At 50.8% G+C, this 23,338-nt stretch overlaps 1 protein-coding gene across 3 annotated transcripts; it reads left to right on the forward strand.

Annotated features, from left to right (window-relative positions):
* Positions 1–2,701: 2,701 nt before the first annotated feature.
* On the forward strand, positions 2,702–21,792 carry RILPL1 (Rab interacting lysosomal protein like 1). 3 transcript variants are annotated; one of them, XM_027878576.1, is made up of 8 exons: positions 2,702–3,141; positions 6,344–6,494; positions 10,963–11,081; positions 12,117–12,344; positions 14,518–14,690; positions 15,170–15,262; positions 18,333–18,420; positions 20,794–20,902. In XM_027878576.1, the coding sequence occupies exons 1-8, from the start codon at positions 2,842–2,844 to the stop codon at positions 20,797–20,799; spliced, it is 1,158 nt and encodes a 385-aa protein (XP_027734377.1). In that variant the 5' UTR covers positions 2,702–2,841; the 3' UTR covers positions 20,800–20,902. The 3 variants fall into 3 exon arrangements, with proteins under 3 accessions (XP_027734377.1, XP_027734378.1, XP_027734375.1); XM_027878577.1 differs by lacking the exon at positions 18,333–18,420 and adding an exon at positions 17,471–17,546 and having other exon boundaries at positions 20,794–20,874; XM_027878574.1 differs by lacking the exon at positions 18,333–18,420 and having other exon boundaries at positions 20,794–21,792.
* Positions 21,793–23,338: the final 1,546 nt, after the last annotated feature.

Consider the following 23,338-nt stretch of genomic DNA (forward strand, 5'->3'; position numbering starts at 1 on the left):
CGCCCCTTCCGGCGCACGGGGCCGCCGCCCATTGGCCAACACCGCCCCCGCTGCCACGTACGGGCCCAGCGACGGCGGCCGCGGAGGGGCACAGACCGGGCGGGGCCCGCGCGCCAAGAGGGAGGGGCCAATGGGAGGGGAGGAGGGGGCGGAGCGGCGGAGGAGGAAGCCAATGGGAGCGAGGTGTGGAGGGCGCGCGGTGAGGGGGCGTTGCCCGGCAACGGGGCGGGACCAGAGCGGGAGGCGGGAAACGGGTCCTGAGGGAATGAGGGAGAGCCTGAGGGAGTCCTGAGGGAAGGAGTGGGAGCCTGAGGGAGTCCTAAGGGAATGAGTGGGATCCTGAAGAATGAGGGCAATCCTGAGGGAATGAGGGCGATCCTGAAGGGATGAGGGGGATCCTGAGGGAGGAGAGGGATCCTGAGGGAATGAGGGGGATCCTGAGGGAATGAGAGGGATCCTGAGGGAATGAGAGGGATCTTGAGGAAATGAGAGGGATCCTGAGGGGATGAGGGGGATCCTGAGGGGAGGAGGGGGATCCTGAGGAATGAGGGGGATCCTTAGGGAATGAGGGGCCTCCCAAGGGAATGAGGATGGGCAGCAGGGAGGGAAGGCGGCTGTCACCACCACTGTCACCACCACTGTCACTGCAGCCCTGCTGAGGCTGCTGCTTCTGCAGCCCGGGAAGCCCAAACCTGCTGCAGCCGGGGAGAGGTTTTGGGAGCAGCCAAGGTTTAAAGAGCTGACAGGGATGCCCGACTGGTGGGCTGTTCATTCACAGGGAAACACAGTCAGGACACGTCCAGATCCTGCCTCACACCAGAGTAACTGTGTAAAAAGCCCTTCCTTGCATGGCTTAAATACAAATTTCCATCTAAAAATTCCGTCCAGAAATACAGAAATTCACGCAGTTAAGGCAGCCCATTCCTTGTGTAGCTGTTCAATGGTCTGGAGAAGAGTTAAAACCAAAGCACAGTCTGGCCTGGGTTGAGTTGGCCAACAAGCGGCGGTTTTTGTTCTCCTGGTGATGCTCGGGAGTGTTTGTCTTGACAAATGGAACCCAAGTGCTGGATTTATGTCACTACTCTTTGCTCTCCCCCCCAGCTGCCAGGTGTGAGCTGCTGTGTCCGTGCAGGCACAGGGTGCGGGCAAGATTTCAGCAAGAGAAGCTGAACCTGAGGAGCTGCAGGTCACGAATGTGGCTGGATAAGAAACTTTCCGTGCCAAGTTGTTTTCAGAGATCAAGCCAACATCCAACCTACTGCTTCCCACAGCACAAACTGTGCTGGTTTTTCATCAGTCTCAATAACAGTTTTAATCTTGCCACTCTCACATTCCCCACTTTGTTACATTTCTCCTCTATGTGCATTGTACATAACAATGAACTCATGTAATGCTGAATTGTCATGGCATAAACTCTTTTTCTCCTCCCTGGCTTGGCCAAAATGCTGATTTTCCAGCACAGCTGCTCCCCTGGGGCACTGCAGAGCCTTCTCCAGACGTTCTGCTCAGGCTGCTCCCCCTCCTCACACTCCAGATGCACCTCTGCCAGGAAAGGATGACTCCACCATTATTCATCCTCCTGCTCTCTCTGGAACTTTGTGCAATATCCTGTGCTGCTCAACTTTGGGAATGAGTTTCATGAATGATATATAGGGAAATACTTTCGCTGGATATCACTGGTTATTGCTGTAAGTTAGGCAGTTGAAAGCCAAGCTCAGGTATCTGGGGACTGATGTGTTGCTCTCCTGGCTGCCCTGGTGCCTCCTGGCAGCACACAAGGATATTTTGTATATGCTACGTACACAGTCACACCTGAAAGCAAAAACACTGAAAAACTCGACCAGAAAACCACATTTTGGTTTAATTTAAATTATCTGCCAGTGGATTCATGCCAGCAAACTGCTTGTATGTATAAAACCCTCTACTGATCCTCTGGACACGTGCACAGTAAAGACTCTCTTACTGTGCAGAGCGGGGGCCTAAAACACGTAACGATGAGCAGCCAAACCCCCCTGACGATGAGCAGCTAAACCTCCCTGACGATGAGCAGCTAAACCTCCCTGACGATGAGCAGCTAAACCTCCCTGACGATGAGCAGCTGCTGTGTGCGAGCCCCTCGCTGCGCTGCAGAAAGGTTTGTTCACAGCATTCCACGTGCCCGCAGCCATCCATCGCCTCATTCCTCTTCTGGAGCAGGGGAACATCCTCCCCCTTCCATCCCGGTACTGGGTTGTACTTCCATCCCGGGACACTCAACCTGGGGCACTGCGCTCGCTGTTGGGCACCACGGACACCCTCCCGCACCCCACCCCAGCGCTGGGCACTTGTGTGGGACCCCCCAACACGGGCGGGTTTGAGCTCTGCACCCCCAAAAAAACTCGCGGTTCTCCTGCCCGGTACCAGGAGCCCTCCCGGCGCTGCAGCCGCTCGGCACAAGGATGCTGCTTGCCTGGCGATGCTTCCCTCCCCGGGGAAAGCGAAGCCCCGCGGGTCAGGGACTTCCACGGCTCCTCATCGCAGCGGGGGAGCGGCGGGCACCGGGGACATCGACGGGTACCGGGGACATCGGCGGGGAGCGGGGACATGCGCGGGGCCGCCCCCGGCCCGCCCCGAGCCGGGCATTGGCCGCGGGCGGCGGGGCGGAGGTGGCGGGGACGCCGCGCCCGCCTCCCGCCGCCGCTCCCCCAGCGCCGCCCGGCCAAGTTTAAACACCCCCGGCCGCGCCGCCCCGGAGTTCGCGGGACGTGCCGGGGAGCGGCTGCCAGGGGGGCCCGGCCCGGCCCGCCCCGCCCGGAGCGCCCCCGCCGCCGCCTGTGCGGGAGCCGCGGGGCCGGCGGAGCCATGGACGGCGGCGGCGGCGGGGCCTCCCCCGCGCTGGAGAAGAACGCGGCGGAGCTGACGGTCATGGACGTGTACGACATCGCCTCGGCCGTGGGGCAGGAGTTCGAGCGGGTCATCGACCAGCACGGCTGCGAGGCCATCGCCCGCCTCATGCCCAAGGTGGTGCGGGTGCTGGAGATCCTGGAGGTGCTCGTGAGCCGCAACCACATCAACCCCGAGATGGAGGAGCTGCGCCTGGAGCTCGACCGCCTGCGCCTCGAGAGGATGGACCGCATCGAGAAGGAGCGCAAGCACCAGAAGGTGCGGGCGGGGGTGGCGGGGACGCGGCGGGGGCAGCGATGCCCCCGCAGAACGCAACCGGGCCGGGGGGAGCCCCCCCAGCCGCCCAAACCTCCCGCAGCCGCCGGGAAAACAAAGAGGGAGCCGGGATGCCGGGGGGAGCGGGCGGGGCACGGCCCGGGCGGGCCGATCCTGCTTTAGCGTCGCTGAGGGTTTGGGCGTGTTGTTGTTTTGTGTTTCCTTCCCTCCTGGAAGTTTCCTCCCTCCTTCCCATTCTCCTCCCCTTCCCCAGTCCCTGCATTTCCTTCCCCTTGTGTCTCCCCGATTAGGATTCCTGCTCCATCCCCTCTCCTGACGAGAGGGTAGTGCTGCTTCCTGCTAGGCCAGGAAAGGTCACTGGCAAGAATACACTTTCCTCTCCGGAGCTGGGAATGATTTAGCACTCCAGTTTTCCTGGCACGCACATCAGGCAGGCAAGTCCCAGGAGAGAGATGGAAGACCAAGCGATTCCAGGGCAGTGTTAGAGCTGGAGAGTAGGGAAGAGCACTCTCCCAAATTCCTGCTCCATCCTCGGATGGCTTGTCTGGGGGAGGTCATGGTGTTCCCTGACCCCATTCCGATGAGAACCCAAGGTAGAGATCATTTCCCATATCCTGTTACCCTCCTGTGGCAGGACAGCACGCTCCAGTCACTGCAGTGGCAGATCCAATCTTTAAACCATCGGGAGAACTGATTCAAAGGAATGGTTCTTCCAGTGACTGTGCTAAATCATCACTGCTGCCTCGTGCCATTCCTGCTCCCACACACGGAATCAGAATAAACAGGAGACAGGGAGTTTCTGGAAGAGAGACCCCAAACTTCAAGATTTGGCTTGAATTCAAATGAATTCAAGTTTTATGTTTTTAAATGAGCAATCTAGGGGACTTTCACTGAGCATATAGAAAATTCAGGATAATACCTGCAGCATTTTGCAGAGGAACTCTCAGGGCAATGTCTCTGAAAAGGATGGTGAAAGATCTTTAATGTACAAAGCCTTGATAAGCCTCCAGAGCATGAAGGAAGGAGGTCTGGAGAACAGATAAAGTGTGCTGGATATTTCCCAAATGCTGCAGAGCGAAGTGGATACTGAACTGGCCCAGAGTCATTGTACAAGTTGTTCTGTGTAGATGTTTCTGAAGTGTTAAAAAGTTTCCTAAAGGTGTCAGCTGATCCCCCTGCAGTCAAACACCTCTGCTCTGGCAGCTTCTCCGAGTCCTGAAGGGGCTCAGGGATGGTTCAGACAATCCACATGGAAGTTTGCTGGACCCATATTTTAACAACAAAAAAGTACAAGATACACACATGTATTTTTTTAATCAAGTTGATTCCTTGTGCACCAAGTCCCTGTAGAACTGTGGTGTCACATCATTTCTGTTCCAGTGGGAGGGTTTGAAGAGTCTTTCACAGGACAGGTGCTAATAAGCATAAAAACTCAGACTGAGAAACAGTTCTGACCCAAAAGCCTCCAAAACCCCCCACCCAGACAAGATTTAGTGGTCCTTGTAAGCATCAGTTTATGAGATTTCAGCACTTAAACTTTAAGTGCAAATGTGTTTTGCCTGTAAACGTGGCTCAGCACCCCCTGCTTGGGGTTCCCTGAGCTGGCACAACTGTGGATCTGCCCTCTCTGGCTGGTCCTTCCACTAATGAGGAGCCAGAAGTTTAATCTCCGCTCCAATTCACCGGGCTCTGCAAGAGCAGTAAATGACAAAGTTTGCCTGGGCAAGCCTTAGGATAGCTGTGTGTTTACAGTGCAGCCACACCTAAATGATACAAGCTGAGGTGTTTGGGGGGGGGTTGTGAGCGTTCTGGTTTGGCTCTATCTGTGTTCTCAGAGCTGAGGAATGTGCTGGTTTATTGCTAAAATAGGTCACTGCGTTATTTTAGCTCCAGAGTTGTAACAGGCAGCATCCCTGTAAATAGTGCAGGTGTTTGGCACTATCAGTTTCATTCCAGATTTGCCTTTCTCTCGAGATAGTTTTAAGTAAAAGAGGTGGTGATTAATGACATTTTCTGTCCTTTTTAATAGTTAAACCTGCACAGCTTACCACACCTTTATGTAACTCGTTGTCTCTTTGCCATGCAGTGTTTTCTGCAAACGTTTCAGCAGCAATACAGTAATAAATGCCAGGATAAAATGGCATTTGGACCCAAAAGTCACCAGGAACTTCCCATTATCAGAGCAGGCATTCAAAGCACAGAGCTGTCCTTTAATCTCTCGGCAGAGCTTATTTTAGCCTGGAGCTGTGCTTGGCTGGGTTGTTGTGTGAACGTGTTTTGTTGTTAGGTAGGAAAGGGGCCTGTGGATGGATGTGAGAGTCAGCAGTGACTCAGCCTGGCTCCAGGGATCCGCATGGAGCTTTCTGTTTGGAGCAGAGACGTGAGCACGGAGCGGGGAATGCCCCCCACTGCAGGAGCCTGACACACAGAGAAGCTTTTGGAACAAGCAAAGCTCTAAATTTTCCTTGAGGACTCCTTTATACTTTCTGTCCTAATCTGACCCCTGTGAGGATTGGTGACAGCTGCTCTTGACACGGAGTGTCCCACAAATGGGAGCTGCTTTGCCCGGCCCCGCTGCCGCTGCCACAGATGCCACTCAGACATTCCAGAGGGAACCGTTTGCGTGGGAAGCCCCATGGTTTGGGCTTGTGTTTACCACCTGCACCAGGAGCTCTGGCCCTGCTGCAGCGGCTCCCACACGTTGATTTTCACTTGTGTTTCATGACAGAAACTCAGAGCAGAGACGCTGCTGGGTCACAACGAGCACATCTGACCCTGACTGCCTGATCCTCGCTCTGGGGTGGCTTGGGGGCATCTGGAACAGCTTTGCATCTGCTTCCTGGGGGGCAGGAGGGGATTGTTTGCTGGTGTTTGGTTGTCTAACACAGCAGCCCCCTTAATCTGGTCCTCACAGCCGAACAGAGCATAGGGACCATCCTTTGAACTTGCACAAATGTCAACACCGGGAATGATCTCCTCGTGTCTTTACATCCAGCACATCCCAAAAGGGGACTAGGATGGTTGGGTTCCTCATGGTGGCATTAGGAAAGCAGATACCTTCTAAGAAACTCAAAGTAGCCTCATTTGGTTGGTTTCCATAATAGGATCATTACTGTAAATAGTCCAGTCAAAGACTCTTACCATGTTTTAAAATGTGAATGTGTTGTCCTGGTCTCCCCTCTAGGAATTAGAGCTGGTGGAGGATGTCTGGAGAGGGGAAGCACAGGACCTTCTCACCCAAATTGCACAGCTGCAGGAGGAGAATAAACAACTGATGACAAACTTGTCTCACAAAGACATTAATTTCACAGAAGAGGAGTTTCAGAAGCATGAAGGCAAGTTTGACACTTCAAATTCAATACTGGCTTTGTTATAAAAAGCTATACCTTATCAAAATATTTTGACTGGATGCTCTAGTGTGTTTTTTTTTCCCTGTAGATTAATTCAGGTCTGGGGTTTGGAGTCTTGTTTGTTTGTTTATTTGGTTTTTTTTCCTGAATAGAAAAATCTCAGAATACATGAAGACATAATAAGTAAGAGGTGAAGGTAGGAGGGAAAGAAAAGCCTGAACAACTTTTTGTTTGTCTGAGAAGCATCTCTGCAAGTAAACTCTAGATACACTTTTTGGTCTGTCACTTTTTAGTTCTCATTTTGCAAAAAAAAAACACTTTTAAGCCCTGCTTATGTTTTTTTAATACAAACAGAATAATCCATTCAGTGTGGTTATTTCACACCACCATGCACAGAAACAAGTGCAGCTGTTGATCTGTTCAGGAGAACTGTTGGTAAAGCAGCACATCAAGATTTCTGTGTCTGAACTGCCTCAGTCCCTGCATGGGGATATTCCAGGAGAAATCACTGTATTCTGATAGGAGAGGAGACGCTGGTTTTACTTGGTTTACCTGCTTTTAGATTTCCCTCACTTTTTGGGGACTTACAGCCAATTAAAATAAGTGAGGAGATTTTATAGTCCAGGGAGTGGGTGAATCCTGGAGAGCTGAAACAACCCCTTGGTGGGAAAGTTCCTTGCAGCAGAAGGAGGTACAAAACACACGCCTGCAAGTGCAGCAACTGAAACAATTCCCAGGCTCTGTCCCACCCACAGCTCAGCCAGCAGCTCTTTCCCAGGAGCAGAGGAACAGATTCCCGTTTGCTCCGCTGTTCCCAGCACAGAATTTGAGATCCCGAGTGCATTCCATGATGTCCTGAGTGCAAAGGGACAGCCAGTCTGAACACAGAGCAGCCAGCTGAGCCCCTGCAGCTCCCCAGGAAAGCTCCAAGAACAAAGGGATATCCCTTTCCAGGCACCCAAGGCTGGGATTAAGTGCAGGTTTGCTGTGGGAGGAGGAAACTGTCCCACAGAGTGCAAGTGGCACTTGCTGTCACCCCAAGGCTGAGCACTGCACTGCTCACCTGCCCTGGGGAGAGCAGGAGGAAACCTTCACAAAGCAAAAACCGGGGAACCTCCCCAGAGGACCACTTGGGAAAACCAAATGCAGCACTTCCAGTTTAGGAGTCAGCGAGTGGCAAACGAGCAGCTCCACGTCAGGCTTTTAAAGTGCCATTTAAAATTCAGAATGGCAGCAGTGAGTCATGGGCCGTGGAGACTGACATCTTGTTAGAAAGAACCAGCTTCCCCTTTGTTTTCTTTTATTTTTTTTTTCTTCTTCTTTTTCCCTTCCAGGGGCCATCTAGCTCACTGCAGCTCATGTGCTTGCATTTAAATATAGCCACACTCCTCACATCCAGCCAGCCAAGCAGATGCCAGACGTGCTTTTCATGTTATTTTTACTGTGTCTGCCCCGAGTAGAACAACACAAACAAAACCCATGAGCCCGTTCCAAACTTCAGATTCTGGGACTGCTGATATTCTTCAACCAAAATCCTCAGTTTTAGTCAAATCAGGTTAATTTATATCAGCCTGATCTTATAACTGGGGTCTGTTTTGCTCTTAGGAAATGTCGTCATTGATGAGCAGGGATAGATTTGTCTCCAGTGACTTGTTTGGGGAGTGTCAGCAAGCAGAGCTGCTGCTCTTTGGCAGTGTCCACCCTGGGATGTGATGCTTGGGGAGTCCAGAGAGGTTTTCAAGCTGCAAGCTGTGTCAGCTGGGCTGGCTCTGCCCAGACTGCAGTGCTCCCACCCCAGTTCAGTGTTGTGTCTCCCCTCAGCACTGGCCCCAGGGAGCAGCAGCTCCTCCTTACTCACCATGCATTTTTTTGGCACAGCCAACAAGAGGCCGCTGATTTGGGTGTGCAGGATCCAAACAGTGTGAGCAGAGCAGGGTTCCTGTGGAAGGAACAACACAAACCACACAGGAGGGGTTGAAGATGAGTCTGTACCACCCATTAAGGCGACTCCTCCCGAGCTCAGGCTGAGCCTGCCGGTGCTGACTGAGTGGAATATCCCAGGAAAATGCCACGAGCAAAGCTGATCCAAGTGTGTCAAACAGGCCGAGCAGGCTGTGTCAGTGCAGCAGGGAGCTGCTGGCTCAGTCTGCCTGTGGCAGGGGACAGGCAGCACTTGTGTGACCCTCCTGTGCTGCAGAACCTCCAGTGCCCTTCCAAAGTGGAGTTGAACTTGTTCCAGGTGTTCAGGTGGTGGTGCAGTGCCCCAGGCCCTGCCTGGCACTTTGGCTTTAGTGAGATGTGTGAACACAACATTAACAGATCCCTAAGCGTAAAGGACGGAGGGTTTTGTTTGTTTTTCGTTTGGTTTGGGGTTTTTTCCCCAGTTTCTTTTCTTTTTTCCCTTGGTGTTCCCCTCCTGGCTGCTTTCCTTTCTCCTGCTGGAACAATGCTGGGATCCCAGCAATCCACAGGAAGCTGCTCATAGGATGTGCCTGGGGAAGCTGGCTGGGTGTGCCATTTAAGATCTTGCAGTTATTAGAGTTTGAATCATTTAGAGATAATTATTTTACATTTAGGGCACTTAGTGATTTCCCTCTCCTCCTTCCCAGCGCTTGAGGAAATGGAAGGAGATGTGACTGTTTCACAAACGCTTCCCACCTTTCCTTTCCCCTCCCATTGGAGTCCTCCCTGGTGGGTGTGAGCTGGTACCACAGCAGAGAATCCAAATTACCCCTCAAAGAGCTAACACCCAGAGCACAGGGCTGACAAGGAGCAGGGTCCAGAAATAGAGCAGGCAAATGTACCCCAGAATTAAAAGAGAGGAGAGTGTAACACTAGAAACAGAACACCATGGCACTGGCACTCCTTGTCTGGGGTTTGACAGGAACATGCCCTGTGAACCAAATTCCCAGCCAGCCACGAGCACCAGTCCCTTTCCCAGCAGGGCAGTTCCCTGTTGTGTGCAGTTCCACAGTGAGGGATCAGAGCTGCTGGATCCCTGTTTTCCTGGTACACAGGGAGCCCAGAGCTGCTGAGGAGAGCACACCCACCAGTTACTGCCTCTCTGAGCTGTGTCCTGCCCTGCTGTGTTATCCAGCAGATCCCACTGTAGCTGAGCTGGGAGATGGAGTTCCTCCAGGAATGCAGCCAAATTCTCTCATGGAGCAACTCTGGATTCCTCTGATGAGGGAAGAACAAAACCAGAAAGTCTGAGCTGCTGTTAGAAAGTTAGACCTGCCTGGTTGCATGCATTTGATGCAGAAAGAGCATATTTCTGAGGTGGGAACTGCTTTAATATATTAAAAAGGAAGAGGCTTTCCAGCCACCCCGGAGTGGGGAGTGAATTATCACCACCCACAGTTCGTAAATGGAAGAAGATGAGGACCTGCATAATAAAACACTTTGCCAAAGGTAACAGAAGTAGCAGCAGCCCCTGGATTTGAGCTCCTGCCTGGGCTGGCCTTTGGCCAGAGCAGGCAGACACTGCCCTGGGTTTCATCTGCCAAGGATGTTGTGCAGGGTGATTTTATGGGATAATTTCGGACTGTCAGACCTGTCTCTGTGCCACTGTCAGGGAAGGCCAGAGCAGGGGATTCATCATCTCACCAGATTAAATCCTCTGCTCTGTGTCTGCCCCAGGAGCCCATCACTGCAGTGCCACATCCAGTTATCTCCATAATGGCACATGGAAGGATGATTCCTGGTTTTTTTCCAGGTTAATGTAACCCTTCCTTTGTTTTCAGACAGGATCAGTGTTGGATTCTTGGCAACGTTCAGAACATCTTTCACCCCTGAAATCCCATGGAGGATTTTTCTCTCAAGTACAGTTATTTTAAAATATGAATCATTACACAATAGGATGGGGGCAAAACATGAGGATAAAATATGTGAGCATAATTCAGATTGATATTCTGTTCTGGATTCAGTGCCCCCTGAAGGTCCTGATTTCACCCAACACAAAACTGGGTTTCAGCAAAAAAATCCTTCTAGTCCAGTGCTCCTCAGCTGATTTAGATCCAGACAGTATCCACCACAGTGACTGTTGTTTACATCTTGCTGAGGATCCAGACCGTCTTCTTTACAATTTTCACAGGGCCTTGGCCAGCTGATTGCACAGATTTTCACACAGATAACTGAGCTCCCTGGGGCACAGTGTGAACATTGATGTAAAACTCCTGAGGCAGCAATGTGCAGCAGTGGCACTGCACTGTTACAAATGTTTCTGAGGACTGCCAGTTCCTTTTTTAAGGAGTTTCTGTGCAGTGGCTTTCTGGAGTGGATTGTGTTATCTGTGTAACCTTTAAAGCATCTTCCACCAGCTCTGTAATTTTACCAGCAGGCAACTTCCAGAGTCTTTACCTAAATACTGTCCTACTGTTGAACACTGCTATTGTTCTCAGCCTCAGCAGCTCCTCAATGTCCTTGGTTTGATTTGTGTTGGTTTTTTAACCAGGGATGTCAGAGAGAGAGCGGCAAGTCATGAAGAAGCTGAAGGAAGTGGTTGATAAACAGAGGGATGAAATCAGAGCAAAGGACCGGGAACTCGGACTTAAAAATGAGGATGTAGAGGCTGTAAGTGGCTCTTGGCCTTCCTATTTCTCTTCTTTCTCACCCATCTTCCACAGCCTGCTTTTAAATTTGAGGTTAGTGTAGAAGTGGAAGCCATGCCAGAGTCTCAGTCTGCCAGAGATGCCTGCTCTGCCTGAGGGGGCTGCTGTGCATTGTGCACATTCTGTGTGCAGAGGTGGCAGCAGGGACTGCACACACACACATTGCCACTGCAGGGATGCTGTGGGGGTTATCTACACAGACATTCCCACTGCAGGGATGCTGTGGGGTTCCCCACACACACATTCCCACTGCAGGGATGCTGTGGGGGTTCCCTCTGCGTGGGAAGGGGCTGGGAGGAAAAGGCCTGAGCTCAGCCCAGGGCACTTCTGCCAGCAGTGACTTCTGTTGCAGGTTCAGTCTCAGATGAATCTCAGAAGTGGCTCTGGGATCTCATCACATCTTGGCACTTTCTGTGTCAGAAGCAATGACCTCCTTACCCAAATTTTGCTTCCCATCCTCACGCTGCCTCCTCTCCTTAGGCCATGGGGCTCTTCTGCCCTGGTGAGGGCCAGGCCTGGGTGGTCTCTGCTCTGCCCAGGTGCCTCCTGCAGGTGCTGCAGCCCTTGGGATTGGGGCTGTCCACACACACCCAGCAGTCACATCCTGTCCTGGGAGAGCCCCAGAGCTCAAAGCAAGGGACCTGTAAACTGAACACTGAGGATTCCTCTGCCTTGTGTCTCTTCTACTCAGGGTTAAGATTTCATCCAGAATTCCATAAGACACCCTTATCCTTCAACCTGGCTTTTCTTGAAGTTATAAGAAGCGATGGATGTGCTTTTGGCTGGAGAATTCCCTGTCCTGGGGAAAAAATGCCTCTTTCCTCTAGAAACCAATTAAATTTGGGTGACTGAAACTGTAGCAGGTCATTAGATATTACCAAACTAATCTGAGGAGAATTTTCCAGATTAAATCCAACCCCCTCTTTCTCTAACACGATGTTTGGGACTGGGTCACCATGGCTGATGGCTGATGACCTCTTGCACTGATGTTTTGCAGCTTCAGCAGCAGCAGAACAGGTTAATGAAGATTAACCACGACCTGAGGCACCGGATCACGGTGGTGGAGGCGCAGGGGAAGGCCCTGATCGAGCAGAAGGTGGAGCTGGAAGCGTATCTGCAAACCAAGGAGCAGGAGATGGGCACCCTGAGGGCAGAGCTGGGCAAGCTCCGAGAGAAACTGCAGGGTGAGGACAGCCAGGAGAGCCACAACGGGGAGGAAGGGAAGGTAAGAGGCACTTTAAATCACTTTTAAACTGGGTTTTTTAAAAGGATTTGGTCTCCATACCGAGTACCCCTTTGGATAAAGGTAAATGGGATTGATGCGCACCAGGGGCAACGGTGGGACTTGAGGACAGCACTTTGTGTTCAGGTGTGACAGGAGTGATGTCACTCACTGCACTGGGCAGGAAGGACCCTGTTAGTGTGGATGATGATCCAGTGGAACAAACCCCTCTTTCCTGAAGGGGGGAACCAGCCCTGCAGAAGGCAGAGTGGCAGCACAAGGCAGCAGTGAGGGCACAGCTCTGCACTTAGATGTGGCTGCTCATCCTACACCCTTCGGGTCACACACCAGAGCACAGAATTTGCCAGCTATCAGAACAAATCATTGCCTCAAAAGAGAGTGTGAAACACCCACTTCACTGGCAGTGGGCAGAATGTGCATCAGGAAGCAGAGGCCGGGGGGTACCTTGGTCCCCCCTGGACTGTGAGAGCCAGTGTTGTGTTAACATGTCACTGAATTGGGCAAGCACTGTATTAGTGATGAAAAGGGTTATTTCACTGCTGTTAATTCAGCCAGGACACCCAGCTTTGTAAATGGGGCTGGGGAGCCCAGGCCTGGCGCCAGCAGGAGTGAAAGTGTCCTCAGTGTCTGCAGAGAAAGGATTCATTCTTCACCTCTCCCCAACTCATCAGTTCCGTGGCAATGGCAACTCTTCTAATGAGAGCCGTTCCCGCTCCCTCTGCCAGGACAGAGCTCAGACAGGAATTGCAGTGGCAAGCAGAAAGCTGGAATAGCTGCATGTTCCTGAAGGGACATTGCTTGTTGGCTTCAGTCAAGGACATTTGGCTGCAGGCTGCTCAGTCCCTGCTGATTGGAGCAAAATCCAGCAAAAATAGCTGCTTTGGGTGATGGTGTGGGGCAAATGTACAACCAAAACAAGACACATCAGCTCAGACCATAAAATGGGGGGTGAAGAGGAGGAAAAGCTCTTGTTGGGTTGCATCAATCTTTATTCCCTGTAGTCTGTGCAAAGGAATGTGCTTGGATGGAGGGGTGGTCAAACAGTGCCCAGGTGAGCATCACTCCAGTGCCTCATCCCTGCTCTGGGAATTCCCACTGCACCAACCTGAAACCACCTATCAGTAGATGGCAAAACTGTTCCACAAACACAACCTGAAAAGAGGGTAGGATCAGGCTTAAAAAAAATGGACTGGTTAGGAATTTCAGTCCTTAGCTCCTCAAATTTCCACCTTGCATCCCACACAGGGGCTCAGAGACTCCGATCTCTGCATCCTGCAAGGATTGCTGGTGGCTGAGCTGGCAGCTCTGATTTGCTGTGCTGGCCTCTATCAGTCCTTGCAAAAAGCAGCCCATTCCAGATGGGCTTTGCTACATTTCAGATGCACTTCTATGGCACAGAGTGTCCTGCATTTATCTGCACTGTTAGAAATCCACGTTTTCACAAGCAGTTTGCACCTCAGAGTTCTGGGCAAGTGCTAGAGGGGCCAGGAAACACCCCCCCCGGCCTGGGAATGCAGACATGAGCCTACAGAGCAAGGTCTGGCTTGTTGGGAGCCCCAGAAACTCAGTGGTAGGAGATGAAATTCCTCCAAGCTCCCAGTGAACTCTTCTTAGAGGACAAGGAGAGAGAAGGGGACGGGTGTGTGACCCCCTCATCTGCAGTTTTCTTCCACTCTGTAGCCAGATCTGGTGCTAACACCGTTCCTGCTTTCTGCATGAAGGCATTAGAGGGATATAAACTTAACCCTCCACATGATGCGTTTGCATCCCAAGGAGCCATCTATTTGAGGGAGGAGCTGGAAGGAACTGCGTGACCTTTGCTGTGTTGCTTTTTTCAGTGTTTATGTAAAAGGCTGATGTTTGATTTACCCCATTTGTTAAAAGAATGAATTCTTTCAACTGGCTCGTTTATCAAAAATTGGACATTTCCAGTGGGCTTTGTGGCAGGAATTTCTCCACAAAAAACCTTTATCCCCTCTGGTTGGACTCTGTGTCCAGGTCTGGACACGTGCACAGGAAACCACCAAGGGATCAGATCCCTGGGCTGTTCTTCTGAAAGCCTTTAACATGAAAAACAAATTCCACATAAACACCTCAGACTCCTCCAACCTGCACTCACAGGATGAATTTAAAGCTCGTGTTTCACCCCCCCCAGGCAGAACCAAACAATGATGAGTGTCTGTCAGAGTCAGAAAAGATGGCACTGGACTTGAAAGATCCCAATCGGCCGAGGTTCACCTTGCAGGAGCTGCGGGACGTCCTTCACGAGAGGAACGAGCTGAAATCCAGGGTGTTTTTACTTCAAGAGGAGCTTCTGTATTACAAAAGGTGGGTCAGATCCCCTCTCCTGTTGCATGAAATACAGAGGGGAGCCAACAAGCTCTTGTTTCTGCAAAGGTTTAAGTAGAGGTTGCAGGGATATGGCTTTGGTTTGAACCTCAAATTTGGGTAAAACCACGTTCCTTCCCTGCGTCCCAGGTTTTCCCTCAAATCTTGGAAAGATTACAAACATTTCATCCTTTTGAACTTTAAATGTGAGGGTAAGAGTGGGTCTCAAATGAAAATTCTAGATGATTTATTCAATCCATTCCTCTTCTCCCTCTCTTTGTCACAATGGGAAGAAAATATTGAACAGAGAGCCAGTTCTTGGGGCTGTTCCTTTCTGAGGAGAAAAATCTTCAGTTGATTTGAATGAGTTTGGAACAGATCCTTTTGCATTCCTTCATCTCCAGTGCCAGCTCAGATTGAATTGTAGACCTTAAAGTGGCTTGGAAGGAGAACATTAATTATCTTTCCTTTCTTTCAAGTGAGGAAATGGAAGAAGAAACCAGACCCCCTCAACCTCCCCCCATAATTCAGCCAAAACCCTCAACTCAACCTGAATCTGGAATCAAACGACTGTAAGTAGCATATTTTCTATGAATATTTGGTATAGTCTGCAAATACTAAATGTTTCTTATGGGTAGGACAGTTTTAAAGACTTTTAAAATTAAGATAACCACATTCCTACTGTCTGTGGGAGAGACACTGAAGGAGCACTTGGCTTTGGCCAAAACTCATGCCTAGATCTGGGACAACTTTCAGTCTGGGATTATATTTCCCCACGAGCTCACTGTGCCCATTTCCCTGTTGATCAAAGCCTTTAGACCCTGTGGGAACAGCACAAAAACCTTCTGTTTGCTGAGCAAATTCTCTGCTGGAGGGGAGGTGTAAAAGAACCCCACCTTCCTCTGAGGTGTTTTGTGAAACCAAAGCTCCCTGCCAGGGCTGGGCAGTTCCCACTTCATTAGAAAATCACAGGCTTAGCCAGTCCATCTGTCCATGGAAACTCTCTCCTGTACATTTATTTACCCCAGATTAAGTCTCCCAACCCTACAGCAAACACCTCTTTGGATTTTTGTGCTTTTTAACAGCACAGATGGGTTTGGAACAGGCAGTTGGTTCCACAGAAGAATCCAGGATTCCATCCTGTCCCCAGTCCTTGTTTAGTGACTCCAGCAGCCCTGTGAGAATAAATTCCATTGGAAGATCTGGACTGACCCAAAACACCGTGAAGTCAGGAGGGCACTGCTGATTATTTTCATTATTATTATTAACTCTGCCTGTGCTCAGAGAACTCTTCCTCTCACATGACTAGAAAATACACTTCGAGTTCGGACCTCAGTGTTCATCCTGCAACTGGGATTGTATAAAAATAGCAACTTTGTGACACAAGATCTCCACTGTAAAGCTTCTCTTTTACATTTATTTTAGTACTTTTTAAAGCTTACCCTCTCGTGGGGAATGGTTGGTTTCAGCTCATGCAGTTTGTGTTTGATGAAGCAAAGGCAGCATAAAAATGTAAACAGAGGCTGAGAGACAGAGCCCACCTTGGGGAGGAATTAGCTTTGACTCTGCCTGAGCCGAAATGACTTCCTTGAGCTGTCCTGCTCTGTCCCAGGTTTCTCTCTGCTCTCTCTCCCTGTAGCCATCAGATTAAATAAGAGAAAACTGTCTGCCTGAGTAATCTGAAGGGTGTAGTAGTTTTCAGGTTTGTCTTATTCTTGCAGCCTGTCTGGACAGGATTTGTCTGGTGTGGGTTTATTTTCTCCCCCCTCCCCTCTCTGTGTTGTCATCAGTGTCCTTGTAGATGGGCTTTAAAAGGACAGGAAATGTCACTGCTGGGAAAAGCAAAGAACACAAGTGTAGCCTCTGTCCTGTCCTGTCCTGTCTGTCCCTGCAGTCCCTGCCTGCTCTGAGGTGTCTCCAGAGCTCCTTCTCTCTCTCCCCCCAGGATACCTCTGGATTCCTGGGGAACAAAGACAGTGGCACAGAAACCCTCTGTGCCTAAAGGTGGGGTGAAAACTTGAAGTGCTGCTGTCTTTGTGCAGAGAGCCTTCCCACAGCAAAGTGTTTTGTTTTTCTTTTCCCTTCCATTTCAGACTTTTCTTCCTCATTTAAGCTGAAGTACAAAAACAGGAGGCCCTGTTGGTCCCCTCAGGGGAAGTTTTAGCCTTGCCCTTTTTCCCTTCCCCACACAGTGTCTGAGGGAATGAGCCACGTGTAAATTGTAGCCTGTGCCCTCCAGGATGTGCTCAGGTGATTCTCCATAAAGAAAGGGAAGCACAAGTTACAGAAATCAGCAGTTTTTCCTGGGTTGGCTCGTTTGAGTTCTGATCTCAGCCTGACTGACTTCTACATTTGTCTCTCCCCCATCACATGAGAGTTTTAATGAAATAATGTAACCAGGAGGCTTTAGCGAGGAGGAAAAGTCCAAGGATTAAAAACGCTCCCTCTGTTTGGAGCAGAAAACGCCCTTTTGTTCTCTCCTGAAGGCTACGTGCTTGTCTGTCTCTGATGTCATGCCTCAAACAGCCAGGAGTGTTCTCCCACTCTACAAAAGCTGATGTGTGTGTGTGTGTGTGTGTGTGTGTGTGAGCTGTGCAGCTCAGGATGTGCCACATGGCATAAAAACAGCAATCCTGGCTGCTGCCCACGATCCAGCAGTGTTTGCTTGTTTGTTTTTGGGTTTAACTCAGAACAGGAGTTAGGGATTGTTGGGGAGAGCTGCTGTTGGTCACAGGTGAAACGCCTCTCGTGATCTCAACCTAATCTTTAATTGACATTAGTCCACAGTTCAAAAAATTATTTGGCCCGAGGGAGAAGCTGTGAGGAGAATCCTTAGGGGAGCAGAGGGTGTTGCAGGTACGGTGCAGGGGTGCTGGCAGGGGGGTGTCTGGGCACAGAGCTCTCAGCTCTCTCAGCTGCATGGATTGTCTAATGCTCAGGAAGTGCTGAAGCCTCACCAAGAGCCAGTCCTGCTGGGAGCAACTCCACAGTGTCCCTGGCAGGGCGGTTGCAGGGTGTCCCTTCAGCACTCAGTGCCTGCAGTTGGCATCTCCCTGCATGTGAAACCATCAGGTTCCTTTGGAATAGACACACAGGCCCTTTAACCCTCGGCTTTCTCAGGGGGTTCTTTCAACATGTCACCTGCAGTGCTGGCTTTGAACTTGAAACTCTCGACTCTCATTTCTGTAAATTGAACTGTGACGCTGGTCCTCTGTAACCCCGTTTTCCTGTGAACACCCAGTAGTCACAGCAGAGTTTTGTATTCCTTACCATCCCTCTTCATCCTCCATTTCACTGTGCCTGTGCCTGTTTGTCTCTTGGGAAGTGAACATTCCCTCTGCTCTGCACTGCTGGGGGTGGGGACACCCTGATGGAATCCAAGCCAGGTGGCAGCTGCCTCACACCAGGAAAAGTGGTATCTTTTAGACATCCCAAAGCAATTGGAACTGTTCTCTAAAGCAGAGTTTTCCCCCAGGAAGAGCTGTCCTGGGTGATGCAGATCCGCCTCTCCCCGTCCCGTGTCCCTGCTGTTGGAATTCCAAGTAACCCTGTGTATCGTGTTTGCCTTCTCTTTTTTCATGGAATGCTTTTCTTTCCCTCGCTCCAGTCTCACCTCTCCTGTGTCTGTCCTTTCCTGCCCAGGATCTTTACAGCCATAATGCCCATGGTAGCAGCTGGGTTGATTCCAGACGATCCCACATTGCAGCCCATCAGAAGACTTGTGTCCCTTGTAGGAATTTTTTTGTTTAAAAACGTTTGGTACTGTGGTTTCCCCCTGCATGACCCCCTGTTAACACTCCCTGCTGGTTGCATTCTCCTGGTGCCTGTGGGATCCCCCAGGATCCATCAGAACGACCAGTCAGTCCTCCACTCATCACAGTCCCCAACTCATCCTCAGTATTGACCTTTTATCCCCTTTTGCCTTAATGTTGCCATGCTAAACCCATCAGTATTCCTTGGAAAACTGGTGCAACCTGCAGTTTTAACCAGCATCTGTTAATTCTGCTTCCTAAGCGTGGCTATCCCAGTGCTCACCAGTGCCTTTTGAGAAACTCACTGCTGATGATTTGTTCCAGTTAGTTGGAGTTACAGAATGGAGTGGCTGATTTCTACATTAATTCCCAGTGTTAATTTTAATTACAGGCTGTTGCTTCCATGGCTTTCTATCTATGCCCTGTATATTTTTTCTCTAATGATGTATTTTGGAACAGTGTACACTCCATAAACCATTCTGTCATCCAATTCTTGGCTCTCCCTGCAAGATGTACTGAGAATTGTCAGTGCAGTCTCTTTGCCTTAGAACTGCTGCTTTAGTGACTTTATATTTACAGCAGCACCCCAGTATTTCAATTCCCTTCCTCTCCACACAGACAGGCTTTCCCCAAACATCCTCCAGGAGAATTTTCTAGGCATAAACACAATTGGCATTGTTTCAGGAGGAATTTTAAAAGCTGAACCCTTTAGGGATCTTACAAACATATTTTTCTCTTGCCTTATTTTCATGATAAAGTGAAAAATTACTGAACTTTGCCATTTAAAACTTGCTGCATAAACACAGCAGTCCTTTGTGTGGCCTCCCAGACAGCTCCTGCTCCCAGGCAGGAGCGCAGTGCTCAGCACAAAGCCTTGGTCACTAAAAGCTTCTTTTATCAGCTGGAAGTGGCTCTGGCCCTGAAAATACATTCCCTAGGGGTGTGAATTCAGGGGCTCCTGGGATGGAGGTGGTAGGAGAGTATGAGGTTAATGAAGTGCCACAGACTTCCTTCACCATTAAGGCTGCACATTTGAAGCCAGGAAATGCAAAAGTTCAGCTCCTGCTGGCAACATCAATTGCCTGGCATTGCACTCGTGTGGTGTTCTGTATCACTTTCTAGTCAGCAAATAATTATTCTCAATATTCTCAGTAATTATCATTGTGCCCATCTGCATATCTGATGGGATGCTTTTCCAGGAGAGCTGCCTTAAACCTCCTCTGCCACAATTCCAGCCTCCTGTGTGACTGCAGACATGGAAGGCAGAATTCCCTGGGCTGCACGAGGCAGCTGGGACGGTTGGGATCGTGGGGATGGTTGGGATGGTGGTGCTGGGAGGGATGGAAGGGAGTGTGGGAGGAGGGAGGGAGGACACTGAGGATGGGGGGGCGTGGACTCAGGCTCAGGTTTATGCCCCACCCAATATTCCGCCACCTGCCAAAGCTGAGTTTGTATTTGCACAGTCCCTTCCTGTGGGAGCATTTACGAGTTCCTGGCCTGGATCCCAGCTGTGTGACACTTGGTACAATCTTTGCCCCTGTCAGTCCTTTGGGAGCTGGAACCCCAACTTTTGCATTTCTCAGCAGACCCAAACCCTGCACTAACACCCCTCGTGCTGAACTCACAGCAAACACTGACTTTGCCTAATCCAGTAACTTCATCCCACACAAATAAAACAATCCTAAGGATTTTCCCACCCGTGTTTGTGGCTGGCAGTTTGCTGGTGGCCGAAGTGGCTGTTGGTTCCTGTGCGTCCTTCTCTGCGAGCACCAGGCCGTGGGACAGGGAATGACGTGCACGCTCAGGTGCATTTCTTCAGCCTTCATCCTGCAAACCCCCCGTGCACAGTGGTGCCTTTATTCCTTTAGTTTTGCAGGAAATCAAGTCTGTGAATCAAAATCTGAACACTGGGAAAAAAAATGTGGGGACTTATTTTTCTTATCTTACGAATGAGATCCTTTGACACCCTTCAAAAACAATTTCCTATCCACAAATATCCGGATTTAATGCAAAGATACCACTTTACTCATGCCCAGGAACTAACCTGTATCGTGTTGCTTCCTTACCTGAGGGCTGGGGAGGGGGGATGAACACCTGAGTGGTACCTGCACCTTGTAAAGTCAACAGCATTTACAGCTTATCTGAAGCTTCCTCAGCCAAACTGCTCGAGACTGCCGTGACTCCATCCCTAACAACATCCTGACCGCGCTCCGGGGGCTGCTCTGCCTTGACTTTTTGCAGATGGGACAGATTTTTTTGCTCTGTGTTTTGTTGTGTATTGGGGGGGAGGGTGTTGGAAGTGTTTTCAGGGTGGTAACCGCTCTCCTTTCTTTTCTCTCCCCTCCCGGCAGGTTTAGCTTCTTCTCCCGCGATAAGAAACGTTTGCAGGCGGCGCAGAGAAACGTCCACTTCCAGGGGACTTTTGGGGAATGGTCAAATTCGAGTAGGGACGACTCCTACATGGAACAAGGCCAGGAAGCCCTGCAGCACCTGTGACTGAAGCCCTGAGTGTCCTGTTTGCTGCAGTGGATCCCACAGAGCCGTGCCCAGAAGCTCCCGTAAAGCACCGCGGCAGCTCCTCACTGGTTTCACCTCGCACACCTCGGGGTGGTTCCAGACCCTCCCGAAGGGATCCCTCGCTGTTCCCTTGGGGACTGTTTGCTGCAAACGGAGCCCGAGCTTTGTAGTAACAGTTGCTGCCACCCTGGGACGTGGAAGCTCCTAGATGACTTGTTCTGTGCTGAATAACAAGTCCACAGTCTTGTTCTCGCATTAACTACAGTAACACAAGCTTCTTGAAACCAAAAAAGGACCCGTGCCGTTGTTAGAAGTTTGTTTGCAGTGTCCAGCACCTAGTACAGGGCAAAGACTCTTCCACCCTGGTTGTTAACACTATTGGTTGTTTGCTTTTTCATTTCTGTGAGAATTTTTTTTTCAAGAGGGACACGACAGCCGGACCCCCTCGGTGGCAGCTCGAGCTGTGCTGTGTCCCGTCCGTGCCGCTGGCATCGGCACCCTGAGGAGGAGCCCCTGGGAAGCCACCTGGCCCAGGGAGAAACTGGAGCGGCCTCGGGAGGGGCACTGAGTGTGCATTTCCCTCGTGCTTAGAGTGCCTAAAGCATGAAGAGTCCTGGATGAGGTGAGCGTGCCTTGTGTTTTGCCCTGAGTTCTGCAGTGTTAATGGAGTACAAATTGCTCACAGGGAGGAATCCCAACTCTTGGATTGTTTCCTTCTTACTGGGGACTCCCCTCCTCCAAGAGCAGCAGGCAGCTGCTGGAAAGGAATTGGAGCTTTCCCTCAGACAAGTTTTGAATGAAGTCACACTCCAGTTTCCTGTCCAGGTAAAAGTGCCCAACTTCAGAGGGCAGCACATCCTCAGTGGCTGTCCTGAGCTGTTACGCTGACCTGGAGATGGCCCCAACTCCAAACTCAGCACTAAATGCTCTGTGTGCAGAGCAATGTGTGCTCTGTGTGCAGCTGCTCCCCTGCTGTTGGTTCCTGTCTGGGCAGTCCCTGTTCCAGGGCTTAACTCACCACCCAGCCCAACTGCCGGGGGCTGGGATTTAATCTGCTCTGCAGCTGGGCTTGGGAGAAGCCAGGTCTGACTGAGGTCAGACTTACAACACTAAAACCCCACAGAGCATAACTTGTGTCCAGCCCATGTCAGAGCATCCCCCCTGCACCACACACTCCACAGGCACCCTCCAGGTGGGAGAGGGCGAGGGCTGGGCTGAGGGGTCTCTGTGTGCTCCAACAGCTGCAGGTACTGAGTGCAGGAGGAGCTGCTGAAGGACTCCTAGATGGGTTTAGGGCAGGCCAGTTGTTCTTATTACAGGGTGATCCAAGATGGGATTCTTTGACGTGTGTGAGCACAGCAAAGGGTTCTCAGCCTGTCTGTAGTGAAAGCCTGACAGGGAACTGTTCCCTGCAGCGTGGGCTCTGTGCTGCTCTGCTCCTGACTGCAGCTGCTTCATTCCAAACACAGATCTTCCATGTGTTCTAGGCAGGGAAGGTGTTTACTGTTCCCCCCTGGTGCTCCTGCAGCTCGGGCAGGGGGGACACGTGGCCTTACAGGAGACACCTGCATTAGACAGTGACAGCAGTGGCTGACACAGGAATTGGGCAGATGAGCTTTTGCCTGGTCGTGTTTTGGGAACACCCACGGAACAGCAGCACTTCCCCCACGGGGTGAAAAGCAATTCTTAAACGGGGGGAGTGTCCTAATTTAATGAGACTTAAGTTGCCAAGATCTGCATTCACTTCCATATGAGAAAAGCAGAAGCACAGTCAGTTCCATCCTGCTGCTGCTGAATTGGGAGTGACCCCGTGGAGTCTCTGCCAGGCATGGGGCACATCCAGGAGGGGTGCAGTGAGCACAAACAACGCCAGAGTAAGCACATCCCTTTGGAAAGGAGCTGAGAGCAGTGAGCTGGGATAATGGAACCACACAGACCGAGCCTAAACCGTGCTCCTGGTGCAGCAAAGCCCGGCCCAGAGCCCAGTAAAGCCCAGCCCAGAGCCCTGGGCACCACTGTCAGGCCAGATCTGCAGCAACATCAAAGCACAGCGCTAAGCAGGACAAGCTTCCCCCACTCATCTCTGTAGCCCATTACCTCGAACACCTCGTTAGTTCCTCCCGACCTGCTGCCATTAACCACTCGTTGTCATGCTGGAAGTGCTGAGTCCACAAGTGCCATCGGGAAGGGTGGCCCAGAGGGAAGCATTTGTGAAGATTTTGGATCTGTCATTTGGTTCTCTGTATTCAAGGAACATCTGCTGTTAGAAAAGGGGCCAGGATGGTGGCAGGTGAGGGGTGTCACAATCCTGCCTGCCAAGTGCAGGATCGGACATTTTATGAGTTGGTTTAATTTTTTTTTTTTTTTTGGTTGGACAGT

This window comes from Empidonax traillii, unplaced genomic scaffold, assembly GCF_003031625.1.
Source record: "Empidonax traillii isolate 1590-97213 ecotype Southwest subspecies unplaced genomic scaffold, ASM303162v1 scaffold43:size1863611, whole genome shotgun sequence".
NCBI classification, from domain to species: Eukaryota; Metazoa; Chordata; class Aves; order Passeriformes; family Tyrannidae; genus Empidonax; species Empidonax traillii.